This window comes from Leishmania braziliensis, chromosome 14 (assembly GCF_000002845.2).
Source record: "Leishmania braziliensis MHOM/BR/75/M2904 complete genome, chromosome 14".
Taxonomy (NCBI): domain Eukaryota; phylum Euglenozoa; class Kinetoplastea; order Trypanosomatida; family Trypanosomatidae; genus Leishmania; species Leishmania braziliensis.
In genome coordinates this window covers 252,264-265,918 of record NC_009306.2, presented here as the reverse complement: position 1 = coordinate 265,918, position 13,655 = coordinate 252,264, and the positions used below count along the sequence as shown (strand labels likewise).

The 13,655-nt window shown below is 58.4% G+C and overlaps 3 protein-coding genes across 3 annotated transcripts; all 3 read left to right on the top strand.

Moving 5' to 3' along the window:
- Positions 1 to 5: 5 nt before the first annotated feature.
- LBRM_14_0730 (conserved hypothetical protein) lies at positions 6 to 5,336 on the top strand (the record flags this gene model as incomplete). The annotated part of the gene is made up of 1 exon (XM_001563314.2): positions 6 to 5,336. The coding sequence occupies one exon, from the start codon at positions 6 to 8 to the stop codon at positions 5,334 to 5,336; it is 5,331 nt and encodes a 1,776-aa protein (XP_001563364.2).
- Positions 5,337 to 6,863: 1,527 nt separating this feature from the next.
- LBRM_14_0720 (putative fatty acid elongase) lies at positions 6,864 to 7,757 on the top strand (the record flags this gene model as incomplete). The annotated part of the gene is made up of 1 exon (XM_001563313.1): positions 6,864 to 7,757. The coding sequence occupies one exon, from the start codon at positions 6,864 to 6,866 to the stop codon at positions 7,755 to 7,757; it is 894 nt and encodes a 297-aa protein (XP_001563363.1).
- A 2,775-nt stretch (positions 7,758 to 10,532) lies between these two features.
- LBRM_14_0710 (putative fatty acid elongase) lies at positions 10,533 to 11,756 on the top strand (the record flags this gene model as incomplete). Its single annotated transcript, XM_001563312.1, has 1 exon — positions 10,533 to 11,756. The coding sequence occupies one exon, from the start codon at positions 10,533 to 10,535 to the stop codon at positions 11,754 to 11,756; it is 1,224 nt and encodes a 407-aa protein (XP_001563362.1).
- Between the last annotated feature and the right edge of the window lie 1,899 nt (positions 11,757 to 13,655).

Sequence of the window (13,655 nt, the reverse complement as noted above, 5' to 3'; positions counted from 1 at the left end):
CCTGGATGCCATCCGGTGATGTTGAGTTCCAGTGCGCCTTCTGCTTGAGCGGCGCCGGCACGACTCGCAGCAACGCCGTTGTGGAGGACACAGCCGTGGCGAAGCAGGATCAGGCGGGCATGGAGGATAGTGGCGACGATGACGATAACGACGCCGGCGGCTTTGCGGCTGTTGAAGGCCACGTCCGTGTAGGGAAGCAGCCTGGCAGTAGCGGAAGCGGCGCAGGCGGCGGCGGTCCTATCGACGCGTACATCTTCTTCTACGAGTGGTTGCAGCGTATTCCCCTCTTAGGACCCGCAGGGCCGATCTCGGCGGCTAGCGCTGGCGGCTCAGGCAAGCGGCCGGATGGCGTAGCGGGGCCAGCGTGCCAGCGTGCCCTCGCGTCATCGCCAACCACGGGAGCGGGCACTCATACAGGTGTTTCTCCGTCTCCCGCTGGCGGCAGCCGTCACACCGAGCGGCGGGGCGGTGCAGCAGTCAGCAACGCTAACGGCAGTGGAGAAGGTGGAGGCGCCGGCAGCAGCAGTGTCCTCCTTCCAGCAGGCGAGTCGCTGCCCATGGTTCTCCGGGCGGCGTACGACATGGGGAGCCTTTTGACGACTCCCGGACTCCCGCGCGGCACGGCACCCGCTCTTCGGGCCGCTGCCTTGTACCTCAGTCTTCTTCTGCATCGATTTGTGTCACTGTTCCCGCTATTTTGCCTAGCTGGGCGCACCTCAGCCTCCGCAATCACCGCAGGAGTTGCAACAGCAACAGCAGCAGCGGAAACTAGCCATCGCCATGGTCCGAGAGAACCTGCGGAGACAGAACTGTACCGCGCTGACGTGGAGCTGCAGTGGGTGGACGTGGAGTTGATCGGCGCCCTTCTCGGCGTTGCCGCGCCGTCCTTCTTCGAGTCAACTGAGGTATCGCTGCAACACCTGCAGAACGTCTTCACGGTGGCCGCCGCGTACAGCGTGCCAAGTGTGCTGTGGCACCCAGGGCGTGTGCCAGGACGTGTGGAGGCAATGAAGGCGCTAAAGGACAAGATGGAGCCACTCTGCCCCGTTCCATTCACGGCGGCAGGTACATCAGGGCTATGCCCAGAGCACACGGCGATGATCGTCGCGCTCGAACTCGCGCGGCGAGTGGATGCGCAGCCGATCGCCGTCTCCTCGACTTCGCCAGCAGCAGCAGCGCAGAACGCGCAGCGCATCGGGCTCTGGCTCGACGCCCTCGGGCTCTACCCCACCCGCCAAGCATACCGCGATGCGCACAGTTACCATCAGCACATCCTGACGGCAGAGAAGAATCAGGACAGCAGTGAGGGCGCCGCCGACGGTGACGCAGTGCAAGACCACCACCGCATCTTGGCCTCGTGGGAAAAGACGTTGACTGAGTTGGCGGGTATGAAGGACCCGCAGTTGCTAGCCGCGGCCGAGCGACACGCGCGTCGGCACGACGGCAACGTGGACCGTACCAAGCCTCTCCTCACCACATTCACCTCACCGTTCTACAAACGCTTCGAGTGGATCCTCACGTCTCCGTGTGCGAACGCGCTCCTACACGTGTTTGCGGCGGTATTCCGTATGACCCCGATGGAGTTGGCAGACATGGCGCTACGAAGCGGCATCTACCAAGGACCCGCAAGCAGCTTCGTCGCCACGCTGCGCACGGCAGTGCTGCGCGGAGCCTACGACATCATGCCGCTGGCCCGGCGTTTGTCGCCACTGACGTCGTCGTGGATGTGTACGTACATGGCGCTGCACTCCGGCGACCGTCTGCCACTGCTTACAGCGCTGCGCCAGCTGAACGATGCGCAGAACTCCACACGGGACCGGCAAGCGGCGCTGACACAGCTAGTCCAGCGCATTCTCCGCAAGCATCAAGCCCAACAGGTGTACCAGTTGAACTTTGTTCTCCGCGTCACGGACGAGGTGGAGAAACACTTTAACGGCGTCTACTTCTTATCGAACGTCCTCTGGCAAGAGGGCCTCGCCACCTTCACGTGTCTGCGCTCCGGTCGCAAGACCATCACGCTCAACCGGTACACACACCGCCTATCCCTGTGTTACATGAACGCCAAGGAGAAGCACGTTGACCACCTGAGCATGCATGTCACGCCTCCAGTGGTGGCGGCTGTCGAGACGGAGGCGACGCGGCTGGTAATGGAAATGGCGCTGGGTATCAGCTCCACGTCTGTTGGTGATCCATGGGGACACGTTGTCCGCTGCCTCGACAAGTGTGCGCGCGTGCGGCGCCGCATGCGAGTTCCGATGCTGGCGTCGCGCCTCGACGCCCTCGCCTCTATCCGCGAGCACGCCAGCACCGTCGCTCGCCAACTGCAGCAGTGCCCGCCTTTTTTCGGCGGCGCCGGCGGCCAACTGATCTCAATGAGGCCGACCCTGCTGGGGTGGGGTGACACAGAGACATTGCTAGCTGCGGCACCACCGCTGGATGTGCGTCAACTGCGTCTCGATCTGCAGTGGAACTACCTTTGCCTGCCGCACGTCTCGCTCCTCTCGGGGCTCTCTGAAAACCGTGTCGTGGCGATGTACGCGTCGCTGGTGGGGCTGCTAGAGCTGATCCATCTACGCCTCGTTAAATCGGCAGAGGCGGCATCCGCGAGTAGTACCGCGGCAGTACGAAGCAACTGGGTGGAGGAGCTTCTCTATGTGGAAGAAGAGGAACAGCCTATTCAAGCAGAGGCGGACGCGCTGCAGCAGGGCTTCGGCGGTGCTTCAGGCACTGGTTGGTCGCCGCCAGCGTACCGCAACAGTCAGCCCGGCACGCCGAAGCCGTTACGCAGCCCAAAGTCAAGGTTTGCGGCAGTCTCAGCCTCGACCAACGCACCCCTTGGTGGTGCTTCCTCCACCACTGTCGCTGCTGTAGGACACGGGAGTGGGGGAGGAGGACGGTACAACAACGGCCGATCCCGCAGCTTTTCGCCGCCGCTGGCACGGCAGTCCTACGCGATTACCCCACCATCCATGTCACCCATCCGCAGCCCCATCCTGCGCTCTTTGACGACCACGTCGGCCTACACCTCCTCTCACAACGCCGTCCCGACGCCAACAACGCATCGCCTTCGCACACCACCACTAGGGAGCGCCTCCCACAACAACAGCGGCGAAGTGAGTCTGGGGCCAGCCGCGGGAGCGCAGCAGCAACATTCATCCACAAACAATAAAAAGGGTGCCAGTGGTGGCAGCTGGAAGGCGCGGGACGCAGCGGCTGTCGATGGACTGCCACTGCCAGACCTGGTGCTTGCGGAGAGCACGGCCGACATCGCAACGCGGAAGTCGAACCTGCTGTCAGACCCGCGACCACAACCACAGTTTCGCAAGAGACAGCGGCGCCGACGACGCGGTCGTGGCGAGGACGACGAGGACGACCACAGTAACGACGAGGGCGGCGGCGATGACGGCAGCGGCGATGAGGATCGTGGCCTGACGACGAAGGCTGGCAACGGCGGGGACGGCGACGACCAGCAAGAGAGGATGCTGAAGAAGAGGGCAACAGAAAAAGATCAAGAGCGCCAGCGGCTTGACGACGTCATGCGCCTCCTTCGGCAGGCCCTACCACCGTACTGGGATGTACTCCTCGGGGCAGCAACAGACCTCGCACCGTCGCTCCTGTCCCCCAGCGTCGGAGACAAAGAGGACGAAGACGAGGACGACGACGCGTCGATAACCCGGAGCGGCAGGCGTCACAGGGCCTCGCCGCAGGACCAACGCGTTCGCCGGCCCGGACTAACGGCGGCGTCGCGACCCACGCGGCGAGGTGACGGTGGTGGTGCTGGTGCGGTGGAGGTGCCCACTGAGGTGCTCATCACACACAAGCCCTTCAACGTGTTCGACGCCGAGGAATGCCGCCGGCGTCTGCGCCGCCTCTACGCGTTCATCAGCACCTACGAGCGACGGAGGGTGACGCTGCTGCAGCTGGCCGCAGAAGGAAGGTTGCCAAAGATGGCGACTCTGGCGGCTGCCGTGCCGTCGCCGAAGCTGCACAACGGGAGCCCTCTAACCATGGCGCGTGCCTCAACCACCGCGGTGGGTGCCGGCTTTTCCATGCCAGTGCACCTCTCCCCTCCGCCACAGCTCGTGTCCCCCTTGCTACCACCGAAACTAGTCGGCGGTGATGGTGGCAACACTGCTGTCCAACGCTCGCCACCGCACCGCCGTCAAATGTCCCCACCACACCTAAGCAGCAGGCCCATGCCGTCTCCGCCGACCCGAGCCGCTGTCCCGCTGCCGCGCCAACGTGGCGAAGGCGCCGTGGGTGGCGGTGGTTCACCTCGACCGTCACCGTCCCTCTCCTCTGTCGCGTCGTCGCACTCGAGCCGCCGCAGCCCGCGGCTGCAGCACCAGCATCGCTCACCGCCGCCGCAGTCCAGCACGCGCCTCAAGTCGGCACAGAGGGATGCGTCTGGTCGCAGCGGTGGCGCAAACCCAAGTAAGCAGCGCATCAGCAAAACCGCCCTTGGCGACGTCCGTAGCGGTGGCAGTGGTGATGCCGTTGCGACCGCGACAGTGGTCGACGACAACTTCGCCTTACCGCCTTCAGAGATGGCGTGGCAGGAGTCGTACGTCGGCGCCGCTACTTTGTCGCACGGACAGAGGGCAGTTGCGGGAAAAGGGACTGCCCGTCGGGCGGAGCGGGTGAGCAGCGGAGGCGAGCAGGACTGGCAAACATCAGCGTCTCGACGCTGGTGCGACAAGCCGCCAGCGAAGGAGAACTCTGATGAGGAAAGCCCCTCGAGCAGCAACTCGGAGGTTGAAGGAGAAGGTAACCGCCACGGCCACCGCTATCCACTCTCCTTTGCGTCGAGCGAGGATGATGAGCAGCAACGACAGCAGCTGCAGACGCCACCCGCGCAGGTGAGTCAGCCGCGGAAGTCCTTGCGATCGGCCAGCGACAAGGAGGATGGAAACGACGACGACGCTGATGAGAATCAAGCACGTCGGCGCACCGAGAGCAGAAGCGAAGAAGGGTGGACAGATGGGCCGTCACTCGCTCAACAGCAGCACCGCCGTAAATCGAAAAAGACAGGTCGGCGACGACGTCGCCGGGAGCAGAACTCGCAGCAGCACCAGCAGAGGAAGCAGGCGCCGTCGCTGTCTCCGCCAAGCAGTCGTGAATCAAGCAAGGATCTGAGCCACTCATCAGAGATGCGCGCTGGACGGGGCAGATCTGGTTCTGTTGGCAGCGTGTCAAGGACCGGATCGCCACCGCTGCCACCTCACCCAAGCAGAGCAGGGGCGGAGGTTAGGGACAGCCCTGTGACACCCTCCCAAGCAGTACCGTCGATCCGTGCTCGAGCCAAGCAATCTGCCTACAGCACGGGAACGAACTAACTAGCTTGTGCAAGTGCACCTCGAGTGCGTGTGTGGGTGTGTGTGGGTGTGGGTGTATCTGTGCATAATCGACCTCTCCCTTTCCTGTAGCACCCCCCCCCCTCGTCGGTTAGGCACGATGGCGCGCATGTCCGTATTACCCAGCCCTCTCCAGGCCACTGCCCTCATCAAACACTCAGACTCCCGTTGGCAAGGCGGGTAATCGCGAAACGACGATGCGGGCAGAAATCACTAAAGACTGAAAAAGAGATAAGAACGCAACGAATAATGGCAGACTGCAATAGTACGTGCGTATCCGTGTGATTGAGACACTGTGTGAACCTCGCAGTGCAGCAAGGACGCCCCAAAGTATACGCCAGGTTGCTTACACTACCAGGAGCCTGGCAACGAGGATGCTAGCGCCGCTCACAGGTACGCGAAGCTCAAGTCACCGCGGTTGTCTCTCCTTGGGACTCAATCCTGTTAGTGTCAGCGGCCGCATTGCACTCGAAAGTCTTTGGAAAGCTTTACCCCTGCCTCCCTCTAATACACAGGCACACACCCTCCCCTGAACATTCCCTCTTATCCTCTGCTGGGCCTTCGTCCCTCCTGCATCGAGGCTGTACGCGGGCATGCCGCACATGCACAAACAAACCGGCGTTCATCGATCTGCAGCTAATACTTCCTCTTCTCCTTCGTTCTCATTTCTCTTCGGATTCTCCCTCTCTCTCCCTTCTCCCTCCTCCATCTCTCACTCGCTCGCTCGTCTTTTCCGTCATTATTTCCGTCTCGGTGCAGCATGGGTTAGTTTTTTCCGCTCAACCAGCATTGCATTTTGCCTTCCTGACCGATACGCTCTGTGCACGCCCAACACCACCACTACCTACAAAGCGCACGTGTGGACGTTAACCTCTGAGCCCTTTAAGATAGAGGACGAAGCAGTTCATCCCTAAGTAAATAGTTAAGTGTGTGTGTGTGTGTGTGTGTGCATAAACACATCCAGCAGCGTAACCATAAGGACGCGGGCACTGAAGACCTCTTTTCTGTCTGTGTGTGTGTGTTGTTGTTGTTGTTTCGCTACTCGGTAAGTGCTGCTAAAGGTCGTAGAGGTTACAACTCTTCCGCGCTGCGTGATGTTAAGTCACTCTGCACTGCAACGAGCCCCATACGGTTTTCTTTCGTTTTCCCCTAAATTCGCCACGCCCACTTCGCATCGCATTTCTTTCGCTTTAGTCATTCCTTCTGAGGTCGCTTGTTTGCAGGTTTGCTGACCTTCAGTTTCTCAAGTACTTCTTCTCACCCTCCCTCTTTTTCTCTTTGGTATTTCTTTCGCTCCCGCATGGACACACACAGACACACACACACACACAGAGAGAGAGAGAGAGACAAACAGTGCTGCACGGAAAATAGTAGAGCAACCAAACAGTGCCAGCGGCCTGTCGCACGGTCCTCCCCTTCTCTCTCCCTCCACTGCGCCGCAACAGCGTTAGTGCGCTTCACCAACGTATACATATACACCCCGACCCGTCATCACTGCCTCTCACGACGATGGCGCCGGCTGTACTGCAGGCGATGCTAAATATCGGCGGCCTGCCAAGTCAATTTGACGGAAATGTAGCGGAGAATTTCTTCGATGATTACTTTGACGTTCTCTTCTACAGCGGAGTACTGTATATTCTCATAGTATTCCTTGGCCCCAAGGCGATGGAGAACCGTGAGCCGTTCAAGCTGAAGTACTTCATCGCTATGTGGAACCTAACCCTCTCCTTATTCTCTTTCTGCGGCACTATCGCGGTTGGCACTCTGCTCATGTACATGCTGGAGGACCGTGGCATGTACGAGACGACCTGCCAGCTCGACAGGAGCCTCTACGAAGGCGAGCTGGCCTTCTGGATCTTCGCATTTATGCTCAGCAAGATTCCCGAGATGATTGACACGGTCTTCCTCGTTCTCACGAAGAAGCCAATCATCTTCTTGCACTGGTACCATCACCTCACAGTGATGATCTTCTGCTGGTACGCCGGCTACTTAATCATCCCCAGTGGCATATGGTTCGCCGCCATGAACTACTTCGTGCACTCGATCATGTACTTCTACTACTTCCTCTGCTCGTTGGGACTGCGCAAGGTTATTCGGCCATTCGCGCCGTTCATTACGGCGGCGCAGCTGCTGCAGATGGTCGCGGGTACAGCCATCGTGCTCTACACCTTCTACTACAGCTACATCAGCGAGCGCGGCTGCAACGCTGACCGTCGCACGATTCGCATGGGGGTGGGTATGTATGGCAGTTATTTTGTGCTTTTCGCGACGCTGTTCGCACGCCTTTACGTAAAGAGGAGTGGGACTGCAAAGCGCAAGACGGCAGCGGCGGCATTTAATCAAGCCGATAAATCTGTGGAGGCGGTGATGAACGGCTGCAACGGTACAAAAAAGTCGCAGTAATTGACGAGAGTGCAGAAAATAACAGCAACTACAGGGAGGCAATTGGAGAAAATGCTCGCCGTCTTCGTCTCTTCCACTCCCACTTTACTTCTCCTCTCATCGTGCTACCTCCTCTCATGGATAAGAACATCACTGGGCGAAGGGAACAGGAAAAAAGGGAAGCAGGAGCCAGAGACTCACACACTTATGTGCTTAAATTGCAACACACCCACTCACACATGGACAAAACGAAGTGTACTCATGCGCAGCACAGGGGAGAAGCATGGGTCAGCCGCTCTTTTTCCCCTTCCCCTCTCTGCCTCGCGCTGGGAACCAAGATGCTGGCCAGAACGGCCAGCATCTTGGGTGTACTCCATGTTATTTGAGCTCTTCTTTGACCTTTTCTGTTTGCCCTCCAGTAGGCAGGTGCTAGGTGGAAACCGAAAGTGCGCTGGCAGGACGCAGGGACACCCACACACAAGGACTCGTGTTTGTTTGAGCCGCTGCATCTATGCGTGTATATACATAACTGCGGTATAGGTGAGCCGAAGGATCCTGGCCAGTGATGAAATCGCACTTCTCCCTTCCTTTTCCCTCGTCCTCTCCGACCTCCGGTACGCGAGATGCGCTTTCCTCCACCGAACCAGAGAGAAAGAACTACTCACGCGACGGCATCTTCAGCCATGGCCAATTCACACCACGTTGTGTACGCCACGACAGCGTTTCGCACACAAACAGGACCGGTCCCGTTGGGGTTTTAATACGAAGAGTAACCCACATCCCATCTGCACATGCACTCGTCATCCGGAATGAACGACGCTTCCACTCAGCTGCTCACCAAGTGTGGCTGAAGGACTACGCGTCCTTTAATCAGTACGTCACCCCAGAAGACTCGTGGGTAGGCTCCATGGGAGGTCCCGCTTAGTCGAGGTGTCGTCCTCCTCCCCCCCCCCCCCCCAACACAGCCATCACACAACTCTTGCGAAGTGAAGTAGGTCTCCTGGACGCATGTGTTGCACAGATCGAAAGCGACGATAAAAGGAGGCACTTGAAAAGCGAAGACTTTGAGGGTGGGGGGACGTGAACTTCCCCTCACCCTTTTGGACGAGTTGACGGTGATTGAGGCAGTTTCGGTCCTACGTTGCTTTCCAAGCACCCGAATTCGGGCTCAAGCACATCGAAGATCATCTGAGACGACTCTCCAACGCATCCTCGGCGGCATACAAAAAGCTGAACAGCGCGGTCGAGCTGGCTCAGGTATTCCGCTCCGCCTTGGGAAAGGTGCGAGCTGAAATCGCCGCACTGTGTGCACACGTCACCCAGCAGCCCCAACCTGCCATCCTGTCCCGACAATCGTCACCGCCTTACGGAACTACCGCACCCACACTCGACGCCTACATCGCACAAGATGCTCAGATGATGCTCATGTCCGCGAATCTCGAACCAGCGAGCAAAACGAAGGACCTCCACACAACTCTACTTTCCCCTACCTCCCCCTGCACGGGTGCCGATCTGTCTCTCTTCCTCTGTGTCCCTTCCTTTCTCTTTCGCTCTTCCAGTTTTGGGGGGCACCCTATGTGTGGCTGGCGAGATGACCCGCTAGTGGGTCACCTCCTCATGATGTGTTGAAGTGTGGGGCGCATGTGCCAGGATACCTGGATAGTGGACAATACCACCTTGCCTTCGAACCGCAAGAGTCTTACATCGCATTGTTGACTGCGTCCGTCTTGTTGCTTTACTGGCCGCGGAACCAGCGAGGGGTAGAGGAAATGGGAGGGACACAGTGCCGTGGCGCAAGGGTCAGGGCAAGCACACAAGCAGGCGAACACACCCACTCGGTTGTCTGTGTGCGTCGTGCAAATGCACGCGGTAAACAACTCTCAGCCAAAACGAACTCAGAACAAAAAGAAAAGCGAGACGTGAAAGGGGGGGAATGGCAGTCGATGCTGCTACGTTGAAAGAGTGCACAAACTCGGTGTGAGTATCGGAAAAGGGAGGAAGGAAAACTCAGTATCATCCATCAGCCACCCCTCTGTCTCCCCGCGTGGCTGCCCCACTCCTCCCTCGCAACCCATCAGGTCAAAGGAACAGGAGAGCACAGCTGGGCTCTCACCCCCTTTTCTATCTGCGCATAGTCGCCGATCATCCGCGTTTCAGCGCCTGTGTGTGTGTGTGTGTGTATGTGTGTGTGTCCACCATTGCACTCTGCTCCTCGCCTTCCCTCCTACTGCTCCTTTCGTTTCTTCCGTGTCGAGCCGCTCACCACGTCGGCAAGCCCCTCCCTCCCTCCCTCCCTTTAATCGGTGCGTGACCTACGCGATTCGGGGGTACAAACCAGGTTGCCTGCACCGAGGTCCACCGTTATCAACGCCTCTTCCTCTCTCTCTCTCCATCCGTCCCCCCTCTCTTCGCTGTCGCCCCGGTCTGGGGAGTTTTCTTTTGGGATTTGAGGCGCCTTTTTTGAGAACGCGCGCCACATTCCCTTTTTTCGTCCTTTTCCCTTTTCGCCCCGCAGCGGACTCCACATCTGCTGCCGCCTTCGTGTACGTCTGCGCCTTCGGGTCTTTGCTGGATGCCCTGCTGCCGAGAGTGTCGCCTTTGCCTCCCTTTCCCACATCTACTCGCCCACCCCCCTTTGCCCCGTACTAGCCCTTCACCTCGGCCGCTCTTTGCCGCTCTCTTCCCCCTCCTCCGGCACTGTCCGCTGTTCTCAGCACCTCTTCCCCACCCACCCCCTGACACACGCACGCACACAAGCAAGAGTAGAAGTCGGACATAAAGCACCAGCTTCCCTATATGTCAGCCACGTCATCCATCTCCGAGTGGGTCATGGGGTGGATTAACACTCCAGCCCATTTCAAGGGCAGCTCTGCGCGCGACTTCCTTGACGCCGCGCCCGACTACCCCTTCTATGCCGCTATGCTGTACCTTGTTGCCGTCTTCTCCCTGCCTGGGCTAATTGAGCGACGTCGGTGGACCTTCAACATCAAGTACCTCGTCGCCTTCTGGAACCTCACCCTGTCGCTCGTGTCGGTGCTCGGATCCTATTACTGCGTGCAGAACCTCTACAAAACGACCCTTTTCGAAAAGGGCTTCCACAAGACGTGCTGCGCGAAGCTGTCGGTACGTCACTCGAAGAGTATTGGGGGCAAAGAAATCCAGAACGACTACTACGACCCAAGCCCGGATGCCGCCTTTGACCACAGCAACATTCACAAGCACAACCCCCGTATCGCCACATACGCGCACCAGGTGCTGGATAAAAACTATGATGGACCGAGCGCGTTTTACACTGCACTGTTCATGTACCTCAAGACACCCGAGCTACTCGACACGGTCTTCCTGGTGCTCCAGCGCAAGCCTGTCTCCTTCTTGCATTGGTACCACCACATCGTCACCGCCATGTACTGCTGGCATGCCTCATACGTGCTTATCCCAAGCGGCGTCTTTTTCTCCACCATGAACTACTCTGTGCACTCCATCATGTACTTCTACTACTTCCTCGTCATGATGGGGCTGCGCAGCTCGATCCGTCCCTTCGCGCCGGTCATCACGCTGTTGCAAGTGTTGCAGATGTTCATTGGCATGTACATCACCGTGTACACGTACTTCCAGTACTGGCTGAGTCCCGAGTACGCCAACACGCTCTTCTTCAAGTTCTTCGACGTGGTGCTCAGCAATGCCCACTATGTCTACCACAACGCGAAGAGCGTCGTGACGACTGGCGCGCTGGCGTCGAAGGTGCCTGCGTTCGACATGTCTGACCGGTTCTGGGGCTGCGACAGCGACCCGACAAGCATGCGCATGGGCATGCTGATGTACGGCAGCTACTGCGTGCTGTTCGCGGTGCTGTTCAAGGAACTGTACCTGGACAAGCGCGTACACGCGAACAGCCTCGTGCTGGCGCGCAAGGCGCAGCAGGCGAGGAAGAACAAGGCCGAAAACGAGATAAATGGCAACGGCGGTGCCGCCTCCACCGTCACTAATGAGAAGTCCACAAAAAGGTGTAATGATGCATGACGTGTTGCATTGACAGGGCACTTGACAGAGAAGCAATGCATACAGGGAGCACCTCACTTCCTGCGCATCGCGCGTGAACCTCCCTTCGCTTCTTGCCTGTCGCTCTCTATCTCTCCCTCTCGCTATCCCTGTGCGATGATCGCATGAACTCCCACCAACGCAGGCTATGGGCTGCGCTGCGCGTGGTGCGTGCAGTGTGTCGCTTTCATCGCAAACCTTTTCATGTTTCCTTTTATTATGTTTGGTGGGGGGGCTTAGTGAGCATACGTGGGACTCGCTCTTTCCTCCCTCCGTGACGGCAAATGTGTCTGAGTCTGCTCCCGTGCCTGCGTCCCTTTTTTGCTCTTCGCTTTGTTCGTATTCTTCGGTCTTCTGTGCGCACAGACAGTCCTTTGGTCACTCTTCCTCCTCCTCCTCTCTCTCTCTTTCGGTCTTTCCTCGTGTATTGAGGTACCTCTCGCTTATTCTCTCTCGTTAGGGCTCCATTTCCACTTCTCTGCATATGTGGTTGGCGTTTTCTGTCATGTTTGTGCGTGTGTGTGTGTGTGTGTGTGTGTGTGTGTGTGTGCCTCCATGCGCATCGTCCAGGAAACCCTCCCCCCTCTCTCTCTCTCTCTCTCTCTCTCTCCTATCGGCTCCTTCTCCTTCCCGTCGCCCCCCCCTTTTGTGCCCATCTTCTCCCTGCGGCGTTTGTTTCCTCCTCAGTGCTCACTGTGTAGCAAAACTTTTTCTTGCGCACTGATGGAAAAAAAGCCGGTGCGCTTCCGCTCTCCCTCTCGCTCTCTCTTTCATGGTTGGTGTCTGCGTGTGAAGGAGAAGCCACAAGGCTTGCTCAGCGCTGGTGCACACACGGGCGCACTTTTCATAGGTGCGATGAAATCCGCTGTATCACCACTCCGGAAGAACACAACTACTATGTGTACATTCTTTGCTCCTCTCCCTCTCTCTCTACACTTCTTTGCGCGTTGGCCTTCCTTTCTCATCCGTCTTCTCCCTCTTCCAAGCCCTTTATCGACCCTCCCCCTCTTTGCTCTCGGCTTCGTTTTCTTCGCCGTAAACCGATCGCAACAGGTAGGTGTTGTGTTGGCGTGTGGGCAATTGGCTCACTCTTCGAGTTTTTCCACTCGAGCCTGCATGCGCCTCAGATGGAGAAGGTGGACCAAAAAGCTCTCGCGACAGTGCCTTACCTCCCTTCCCTCCCTCTGGGAGGCCTTACTTGCCCCTGCTGCTTTCTTTCGCAGCTCTCCTCTCTTCTTATTGTGGAGTTGGGCTGTGCCGCCGTCGATGTCGCGCTGATCACTCGGCGGGAGAAGGGGGAGGGGGGAGGAGCGATCAGCACTCTGCTCGTGTGTGTCTTTGTGCAGGACTTGATGGTCCGGGGTTTTGACCCTCGCCTCGCTCGCGTCCTTCTCTTCCTTTTCTTTCTGCCCCCGTGGCTGCTATGAGTGATGTGTGTGTGTGTGTGTGTGTGTGTGTGTGTGTGTGTGCGGATGCTCAGCCGGGCCCTTCTCTTCTTCAGCCACCCTTTCTTCCGTCGCCCTTGGGTTTGAGGCTTTTACGGATCACTTTGCTGCCCTGATCGCTTTTACTGTTGTTGCTGCTGCTGCCACGTGTGGTGCTTGGGATGAGATCAATATGCCCCTACGAAACCCCCCCTCGTCACAAGTGTGGTCCGCTCGTTTGGCCAGTGTGTCGGTGCCTGGGTGTAAAGGCGAGCACGTGTGTGGGGTCTACCTCAGCACCTGTCCGTCTGCGTGTATGTGTATGGGCGTATGTGACTTGTGGTTGTGTGTTTGATGAAAGATGTGCCCTCATGTCGCGTTGTCTCTTCTCCTCTTCTATAGTCCTACACTTCTGCGAGTCCTTCTCCCCGTTACACGGAGAAGTGGGGCTGCGATG